The sequence below is a fragment of the Mauremys reevesii genome, linkage group 13, assembly GCF_016161935.1.
Source record: "Mauremys reevesii isolate NIE-2019 linkage group 13, ASM1616193v1, whole genome shotgun sequence".
NCBI classification, from domain to species: Eukaryota; Metazoa; Chordata; order Testudines; family Geoemydidae; genus Mauremys; species Mauremys reevesii.
The window spans coordinates 12,495,948-12,506,611 of NC_052635.1; the positions used below are offsets into that span (position 1 = coordinate 12,495,948).

General features: G+C 45.2%; 1 protein-coding gene across 1 annotated transcript; it reads right to left on the reverse strand.

Moving 5' to 3' along the window:
• Positions 1-5,629: 5,629 nt before the first annotated feature.
• LOC120380040 (olfactory receptor 10A7-like) lies at positions 5,630-6,613 on the reverse strand. The gene has a single exon (XM_039497544.1). It carries the CDS (start codon positions 6,611-6,613, stop codon positions 5,630-5,632), a length of 984 nt encoding a protein of 327 aa, XP_039353478.1.
• Between the last annotated feature and the right edge of the window lie 4,051 nt (positions 6,614-10,664).

Here is a 10,664-nt window from a genome sequence, read left to right on the forward strand (position 1 = left end):
CAGGTGTGTCTATGGGAAAGGAAACACATTGTAGGTTGTCATCATGGTGAGAGTCTCATATGGACCAGCAAAGCAGGAATGGAAGGTGGATGAGGCATTTCTAGAACAAATAACACAACTGTTCAAAACACAAGACCTGGTACTAATAGGAGACTTTAACTACCCAGACATCAGTTGGAAAAGTAATATGGCAAAACACAACGTTTCCAATAAGGTCATAGAACATGTTGAGGACAAATTTTTGTTTCAGAAAGTCAATAAAGTACCAGGGGAAAACGATTTTAGATCTGATTCTCACAAACCTCTCAGGGAGGAATTGCTTGTGAATCAGAAGGAGGAAGGCAATTTGGGTGAAAATTATAGTGAAAAGCTAGATTTCCTAATTCTAAGGAAAGGAAGGAGAGGGAGCCGCAGAATAAAGATGACGGATATCCAAAAGCCAGACTTTAACGAACTCAGAGGACTGGTAGGTGAGTTCCCCCGGGAAGAAAATCTAAGAGCTAAAGGAGTTCAGGAGAGTTGGAAGTTTCAGAAGGAGACAATACTAAAGGCACAACTGCCAGTTATTGTGATCGAAGGAAAAACAGGAAGAAGAGCAACAGGCCAATATGTCTCCATCGGGAGCTCTTTAATTACCTGAAAATCAGAAAGGAAGCCTACAAAAAGTGGACACACGGATAAATTACTAAGGAGGAATATAAAAAACAGCACAAGCACGTAGGGACAAAATCAGAAAGGCTAAGGCAGAAAATGAGTTACACCTGGCGAAGGACATAAAGGCAATAAGAAGAGAGGTTTTTTTTAAAATACACTAGGAGCAAGACAAAGGAAAGTGTAGGTCTTCTACTTGGTGGGGAAGGTGGAGTGTTTAATGCCTACTTTGCTTCATTTTTCACTAAAAAGGTTAATGGTGACCAGATACTCAACACAATTAGTATTAACAACAAAGCGGAAGGAACACTAACCAAAATCAACAAAGAACAGTTAAAGCATAAGAAAATGAGGTGGGATTTTCAAAAATGCCTTGGGGGTTAGATGCACCAAACCTTATGAAAGTCCTTTGAAAGTCCCAGCCACCTTTCAGTTTTCAGTACTTTTGTAAATCTCACTCTTAATTTTCCCCCCCTATTTAATGTATATTATATCAGGCACTTTTTGTATCTACCTGAATGTGAGATCCTCAGTTAATGTGTAGAACTCACTGGTGCAGAAAAGCAAGGATTGGGGGAAAAGGCTTAGAGAATTATTTTGAATAATAAGAAGAATGGCCACAGCTCTAGTAGCATGGACCGAAATGTAAAAGGGGAATAAATGCTGATATTTGAGCTCATAACCAGACATCGGCAACCAGGAGTTATGAAGACACTTCCATTACTGGATTATTAATTCCTAGTTGTCCATTTCAGGGATTTTATACTTTTTCTGTCCATCACAGGAGCCAGGATAGCAAAATTCATGCACTGAGGATGTAAAGGGTTGAACAGCCAAATGGCAACATTTGAAAGCTTCTCCAAGCTCAATTTCTCTAACACCCTTCTAGCATTATGGATTGTGAACAAAGGGCATTGACGACCTTGTGTTTGCTCATCCATGGAGTTATCAATGACATCCTCATATTCCCAGGTTAGCCAAGTGCTTAGTTACACTGACCATTTTCACAAAAGTCTTTTTTATGCTCTTTAGATATATCCGTCTTATTAGCCAACATGTGAGACAAACAAGTGATACCTGAATGTCTCATTTCCAGAATCATGGAATATACATTATTGACATGTGCCGTACAACTCCCAGAAGCACAGACAATGAGGCTTACCCAAAACTCTGGTACATTTCTAGCTTGGAATGGTGGTCTCTGATTTCTCTGGGATTCGGGTTCGACTCTCTCAGTCACCTCTCAAATTTAATGACTCACTAAAGAGAAATGCTGGAGCCACAATTTATCCTGGAACGTGTTCTTTCCCTGCTAGTCTGAAAAGTAGACACCTCATTCACCAGGGAAGATGGGATGTCCCCTGTCACCATTGAAGAAGATTTGGAATGACTGAGCTGGGAAAGGTCCTGGGTTTTCTGTGTAGATGGCACAAATAATGATCCCAAAGCAATCAGCCTTTCCCTCTCCAAGGACATCTCTCCTCTGATACCTGATCAACGGGGTAATTGCTCTGCATGATGCATGTAAAGTCTGGCTCATCTTAATATGACCCAGGGGAGGCTTCTCTGAGGTGACATGCATGAGGTCAGAGATGCAGGCAGGGCAGTAAAAATAGAGAAGCTGTCAAGTGAGCTGAGTGCAGGAGTCAAAGGGAAAACAGAGACTCGGGGCCGGTCTATACTACAAAGTGAGGTCATCTTAACTACATGGGCTGTGTGATGTAAATAAGACAACTTAAACCCTGCTGTAGACATTGCTGGGTTCATGAAAGAACTCCTTCCATCGCTGTAGTAAATGTCTATGTGAGGCTACTTCAGAGCCACAGCTGTGCCACTTTAGCATTTCTACTGTAGACACCCAAAGACAGCCCCACCTGAAAACTAGTGAGAATTCAGGATTTGCTGCCATATCTTTCCCTCTTTCTTAAATGAACTCACATGGAAAACTAATAAAAGACGAGGACACCCTCTCCTGTAAGGAGCTGTGGGATGAGAACGTGGTTTTGTGGAGCCAGGGTTAGCTGACAGCACCACATCACCATCAGAGGTTGTACAGCAGTATAGACAAGGAGCAAGGCAGAGATTAAGCAGTGCAGGAAGTACAGTCCAAAGGGTCCAGAGTGACAGCACCCTGAGGCCCTCTGATTGCCCCATGTTCACTATTAAACCCTGGAGGGTGGCCCACAAAGATGTCTGCGTAACCACACAAACTTCCGGCCTGCTGTGACTCCAGACCTAACCTGGCTTTCCGACCTCTGGACACTGACTCTTGCTTATCAATCCCATCTCTAGCAACTAGTCCAATCCCTGCCTGCTCACCAGCACCATGTGACTGACCTTGACCTGTGGATGCCAGCCCAGCTGTGACTGGTAGGCCAGACAGCCTGCGCCCTGGTCCCTTACAAGATAGTCTGTGGGCGAACACTTTTCACAAAGTTGTCATTCCATGTCAGACCTCTCAGGCCTCATCCTCAGAGCAAACTTCCCCAACAGCTTTGAAAGGAGAGCCTGGGAGCTTAAATTCACAACCTCCCTAGAGACTAAAAACAATGAATGTAATAAAGAAACTAGGTGTATGGCTAATTGCAACAATCTTGTTATCCACAAAACCCTTTTTTTGTTTTAAGACTACAGAGGAGTTAACTGGCCACTTCTCCTCGAATGCTTTCTTATGATATGTGCTAACTCCTTATGTTAAAGCACCTGTTCCACTGTGTGTTTAGCTATGAAACTCTGAGTGTGTTTCCTAGAAGAGCTCTCTGTAGCCCAAAAGATTATCTGTCTCACCAACAGAAGCTGGTCCAATAAACAATATGACCTCACCTACTTTTGAATTTCTCAGCTAATACAATATGTAGCCATCTACTGGACATGACACACTATAACTATCTGACATTCATAACAACCCCTAATGACATCTAGTGCCCCTTCTACAGAATAGCGGCCACTTCCCAGCCCCACCCTCTGCTGCCCCCTAGTGCCCATTATACAGTATAGCCACCCCACCCTCTACTGCCCCCTAGTGCCCATTATACAGTATAGCCGCCTCTTCCCCGCCCCCATCCTCTGCTGCCCCCTAGTGCCCATTATACAGTATAGCCGCCCCTTCCCCGCCCCATCCTCTGCTGCCCCCTAGTGCCCATTATACAGTATAGCTCCCCTTCCCCACCCCCACCCTCTGCTGCCCCCTAGTGCCCATTATACAGTACAGCTGCTCCTTCCCCACCCCCATCCTCTGCTGCCCCCTAGTGCCCATTATAAAGTACAGCCAATCTTTTCCATCTCTCACTCTCTACCAGGGTAGCCATTATACAACACAGCATCCGTCATCAGTTGCCTCGTTCACCGTCCAATGGCTCTTACAGGGAATAAATGACTGTGTCTCAACCTCGCCGTCTGCTTGTGGGGTCAGTATTTTGTGGCCAGTAGACAGCATAGGAGGTTAAACAATGAGAATAGGCAGGCTGTGCCCTCTCCAGATCAGAAGGATGATGCTGTGATAGGACACTGGACCATGATGTAGGACTCCTAGATTCCATTCCCTGCTCAGCCACAGACCTTCTGTGTGGGTCTGGGTGTGTGACATAATCTGCCTTGTGCAATATGGGGATACTCCTCCCCTACATTCTGCCAGTAATTGTGAGGTGTCCTGTCATTTTATTTTTGTGATTCAATTTTATAAATCTTTGTAGGGAAACAACCAATAAACATTGTGGTAGCCTGGTTGTGGTAACCAGTGCCACACATTTCTTAGGATAGGGAATAGAATTATGCCATTATGCAACTTGATCTCTTCTCAAAGACAAGAGAGAATACAAAATCAGACAAACATTACACATGTGAGGGTGGGGGTAACAATACTGAAAAAAGACATACAAATTGGCAATAAGAGGAGGCGGGGAAAACGAGGGATAACTGCAAAGGAAAAAAAAGAGGTCGGGTGGAATGGAAGCCTGGCATTATTTCCGCATTATTTCTACCAATGTTTCAAAAAACAGGGTCCAAATTTTTTCAAATTCATATAGCTGCTCTCTGTGTCGACAAGCGATTCTTTCTTGAGGTATCCCATTGTTAATCACTGTGGGTTGTTCAGTTAGTATTTTCGTGAGCACCTGGTTAATGTAGCTAGATAGGGTGACATGAACCGACCCTTTCCCACCATTGAAAATAAAACAGGTTATGAAAATTCTGTGCGGTCTGAAAAATCTTGCTGTCTCAAGTGGGGCTACCCAATCACTGAGACACCCAAAAATAAATGTATGCTTTCAAATATTTTGTAATTCAGCTGGATTTTCAATGGGGTAACTAAGTCCCATTGAAAGCTGGACACCTAATCCTCTTAGAATGCTTTGAAAATTTGAGCGTAAATAGTTTTTTCTACTGTATTCTTATATGGACTTAGTGTATGGAGGGGGCAAGCAAAAAAGTGCTTAAAAACACTCTCAAAGTCAGCATGGAGAAGTGCAATGTTGACATAAACCCAAAGGAAACCCAAGGCCTTGATCAACCAAAATAGAAAAGGATTTTGTGGGAAGGGTGCCTGTATTTTGATATCCAATGGAGACAACAGGAAACAGAGAACCAGGAAACAAGGAAAGAATGTGCTGCAGCCTGATTTAACAATACAGATCCACCCCTTCCAATGGAAAATGTCTGCCCCAACTCTGACAAGCTCTGTTAATCCTGGATAGGCCTCATTAGTCACCGGCGGGTCCACCATCGATAACCGGCTATTATTTTATAGGAAAACCATCCTCAAAGTCCCAGGAATTGATGATGACGGTGTATGGAATTTCCTAACTCAAAACATGTATTATAAAATAAAGATCCTGGCATTCACTGATCTTACCATTTCAGATCATTGCAGGTCCTAAAATATGACAGCAGCACATTCCCAAAGACCTAGCCAGCACTAGGGACCACACAGGATCTATCCCAATAAAACAATGAATCGGCTGTGCATCTCACCATTTTTGCTTTATACAGAAAGAAAAAAACCACGTGATCGCTGATTTCTTGTAAAATCTAGACATTTGCTCACCATTTTTCCTATAGTGTCCTTCACCTCTGTGTTTCTCAGGCTGTATATGAAGGGATTGGCCATAGGAGTCAGAACTGTGTAGAAGACAGAGAACACTTTGTTCAGGGCTCTCAGTGAGTTCGTTTTTGGTAGCATGTAGAGAATCATTATGGCCCCATAGAAAATTGTCACTACAGTGAGGTGAGAGGAGCAGGTGGAAAAGGCTTTCTGCCTCCCAGTGGTGGAAGGAATTCTCAGGATGGTGATGATGATACATACGTAGGATGCCATGGTTAATACAAATGGGGGCAGAGTGAATATAGCAGCCAGGAAGGTAATGACAAGATCTATCTGGTTGGTGTCACTACAGTAAAGATTAAGTATTTCTGTGGATTCACAGTAGAAATGATCAATTTCATTGGGGCCACAGAAAATTAATTGTAACATAAGAACTATTACTATGGTCATGGCCAGAAATCCATTTATCCAAGACCCTGCTGCTAGCTGCAGGCAGAACCTGCCGTTCATGAGGACTGCATAACGCAGAGGTTTGCATATCGCCAAGAACCGATCATAAGACATCACCGCTAGCAGATAGCATTCTGCACCTGCAAAGAAACCAATAAAATAATATTGTGTTAAACAACCACTGATGGAAATGGTCTTGTCCCCAGTCAGAAGACTGGCCAGAACTCTGGGCAGGATGGTGGAGGTGTAGCAGGTCTCCAGGCAGGACAAGTTCCCCAGGAAGAAGTACATGGGGGTGTGAAGGTTTCGCTCAGTGATAGCTAGCACAATGATGAGGACATTCCCAGACACAGTCACAATGTAGATCAGTAGAAACAGTAGGAAGAGGAAGATTTCCAGCTCAGGGATATCCCCAAATCCTAGGAGGATGAATTCTGTGATGGACGTTTGATTTCCCCAATCTGTGTTTGCCATGGGGTGTATCTAGGAAGAATAAAAATCATAGAAGAAAAAAAATACCAATATTTGGTTTTGTAATCTCATCTCTTCTCATGACAAAATCATCCAAATGTGAGCTAATATTACTGAGAATAACCTGATATTTTTGTATAATCCAAAATAATCAACCTACACATCTAGTCTTGGAGGCCAGGCTAGAGGATCTAATGGATCTTTGTGGCCTTCCAATCTATAAATCTATAAATGTTCCTCTACAGAACTCTCACACAATTCCAGAATATCAAAAATTCCCAACAGATATAATCACATATACCACCTGTAGGAAATATTAATAAGTGTTGAAAACCTTTTTCATTATGTAAGTTATGTAACCTAATGAGGAGAGCTTTAAACTAGGTTCATTGGGAGAAGGAGACCAAAGCCCTGAGGTAAGTGGAGAAGTGGGATACCAGGAGGAAGCATGAGCAGGAGACCACAAGAGGGGAGGACTCCTGCCTCATATTGAGAAAGCAGAATGTAGCGGGGTGGTTACCCGTTCCTGCCCTGAGGGGTTTAAAAAGCAGCCTGGCAGGGCTTGAAAGCTGCAGCTCTAAAAGCTGGGCTGATTGGGGAAGTGGCTGCAGCTGGGCCACACCCTAACCAGGCCACAGCTGGCCTGTATAAAAAGGCCAGGGAAGCCACAAACAGTCTCCCTCTGCCTGTAGATGGAGAAGGGCCTGGCTGTAGGGAGCTAGACACAAGGTACCTGAGGGAAGCAGGGCTGGGGAAAGGCTGAGGAGCTAGAGAGCTCTAGCCTGGAAAGCCTCAGGCTGCGGCCCAGTGGAAGGCCAAGGGGTACTGGGGGTTGCAGAGGGCAGCCCGGGGGTAGGCTAAGGCAGCAGGTTCAAACCCACCCTTGCCAGTGATGAGTAGGCTGATACTGCAGTCTGCCCCAGGACGTGGGGCTTGATGAAGACTGGCAGTAGCCTGAGACTGAGGCAAGGTGGGGATAGTGGGTGGGGGTTCCCCTGGGAGGGGGAGGCCCAGTTAAAGGGGCACCGGGGTCCTGGGAGGGACATGGGGGCCAGTATCCGGAAGGCGGAGCACTGGCCTGCAGAGGGCGCTCTGGGCTGGACTGAGCTAATTCCCAGGATAACCAGCAGGAGGCGCCTCAGGCGTGAGTCCGCACCTCTACACAGAATAACCAGCAAGTTATCTTAAGTGCCTATACACAAATGCAAGAAGCCTGGGAAACAAGAAGGGAGAACTGGAAGTCCTGGCACAGTCACGGAATTATGATGTGACTGGAATAACAGAGACTTGGTGGGATAACTCACATGACTGGAGTACTGTCATGGATGGATATAAACTGTTCAGGAGGGACAGGCAGGGCAGAAAAGGTGGGGAAGTTGCATTGTATGTAAGAGAGCAGTATGACTGCTCAGAGCTCCAGTATGAAACTGCAGAAAAACCTGAGAGTCTCTGGATTAAGTTTAGAAGTGTGAGCAATAAGGGTGAGGTCGTGGTGGGAGTCTGCTATAGACCACCAGACCAGGGGATGAGGTGGATGAGGCAACTAGCAGAAGTTACTAGATCGCAGGGCCTGGTTCTCATGGGGGACTTCAATCACCCTGATATCTGCTGGGAGACCAATACAGCAGTGCACAGACAATCCAGGAAGTTTTTGCAAAGCGTAGAGGAAAATGTCCTGGTGCAAGTGCTGGAGAAACCAACTAGGGGCAGAGATCTTCTTGACCTGCTGCTCACAAACCGGGAAGAATTAGTAGGGGAAGAAAAAGTGAATGGGAACCTGGGAGGCAGTGACCATGAGATGGTCGAGTTCAGGATCCTGACACAAGGAAGAAAGGAAAGCAGCAGAATACAGACCCTGGACTTCAGAAACACAGACTTTGACTCCATCCGGGAACTAATAGGCAGGATCCACTGGGAGAATAACATGAGGGGGAAAGGAGTCCAGGCGAGCTGGCTGCATTTTAAAGAACCCTTATTGAGGTTGCAGGAACAAACCATCCCAATGTGTAGAAAGAATAGTAAATATGGCAGGCAACCAGCTTGGCTTAACAATGAAATCCTTGCTGATCTTAAACACAAAAAAAGAAGCTTACAAGAAGTGGAAGCTTGGACAAATGACCAGGGAGGAGTATAAAAATATTGCTCAGGCATGCAGGAGTGAAATCAGGAAGGCCAAATCACACTTGGAGTTGCAGCTAGCAAGAGATGTTAAGAGTAATAGGAAGGGTTTCTTCAGATATGTTAGCAATAAGAAGAAAGTCAAGGAAACTGTGGGCCCCTTACTGAATGAGGGAGGCAACCTAGTGACAGAGGATGTGGAAAAAGCTAATGTACTCAATGCTTTTTTTGCCTCTGTCTTCATGAACAGGGTCAGCTCCCAGACTACTGCACTGGGCAGCTCAGTATGAGAAGGAGGTAAGCAGCCCTCTGTGGAGAAAGAAGTGGTTCCAAACTATTTAGAAAAGCTGGACGAGCACAAGTCCATGGGGCCAGATGCGCTGCATCGAGGATTCTAAAGGAGTTGGCCGATGAGATTGCAGAGCCATTGGCCATTATCTTTGAAAACTCATGGCAATAGGGGGAGGTCCCGGAAGACTGGAAAAAGGCTAACGTAGTGCCCATCCTTAAAAAAGCGAAGAAGGAGGATCCGGGGAATTACAGGCCAGTCAGCCTCACCTCAGTCCCTGGAAAAATCATGGAGCAGGTCCTCAAGGAATCAATCCTGAACCACTTAAAGGAGGGAAAAGTGATCAGGAACAGTCAGCATGGATTCACCAAGGGCAAGTCATGCCTGACTAACCTAACTGCCTTCTATGAGGAGATAACTGGGTCTGTGGATGAGGGGAAATTCCTTGTGTTATTCCTTGACTTTAGCAAAGCTTTTGATACGGTCTCCCACAGTATTCTTGCCAGCAAGTTAAAGAAGTATGGGCTGAATGAATGGACTATAAGGTGGACAGAAAGCTGGCTAGATCATCAGGCTCAACGGGTAGTGATCAATGTCTCCATGTCTAGTTGGCAGCTGGTATCAAGCGGAGTGCCCCAAGGGTTGGTCCTGGGACTGGTTTTGTTCAATATCTTCATTAATGATTTGGAGGATGGTATGGACTGCACCCTCAGCAAGTTTGCAGATGACACTAAACTTGGAGGAGAGGTAGATACACTGGAGGGTAGGGATAGGGTACAGAGGGACCTGGACAAATTAGAGGATTGGGCCAAAAGAAATCTGATGGGGTTCAACAAGGACAAGTGCAGAGTCCTGCACTTAGGACAGAAGAATCCCATGCACTGCTACAGACTAGGGACCGAATGGCTAGGCACCAGTTCTGCAGAAAAGGACCTAGGGGTTACAGTGGATGGGAAGCTGGATATGAGTCAACAGTGCGCCCATGTTACCAAGAAAACTAATGGCATTTTGGGCAATATAAGTAGGGGCATTGCCAGCAGATTGAGGAACGTGATCACTCCCCTCTATTCGGCATTGGTGAGGCCTCATCTGGAGTACTGTGTCCAGTTTTGGGCCCCACACTACAAGAAGTATGTGGATAAATTGGAGAGAGTCCAGCGGAGGGAAACAAAAATGATTAGGGGGCTAGAGTACATGACTTATGAGGAGAGGCTGTGGGAACTGGGACTGTTAATCTGCAGAAGAGAAGAATGAGGGGTGATTTGATAGCTGCTTTCAACTACCTGAAAGGGGGTTCCAAAGAGGATGGATCTAGATTGTTCTCAGTGGTAGCAGATGACAGAACAAGCAGTCTCATGTTGCAGTGTGGATGGTCTAGGTTGGATATTAGGAAACACTATTTCACTAGGAGGGTGGTGAAGCACTGGAATAGGTTACCTAGGGACCTTCTTTAGAAGTTTTTAAGGCCCGTCTTGACAAAGCCCTTGCTGGGATGAGTTAGTTGGAGATAGGTCCTGCTTTGAGCAGTGGGTTGAACTAGATGACCTCCTGAGGTCCCTTCCAAACCTGATATTCTATGATTCTATTATTCTAAGTTGTGGAAGCTGGAAAGGTTATTAAAATTGTGCTAGGTATTCACTGTCAGTA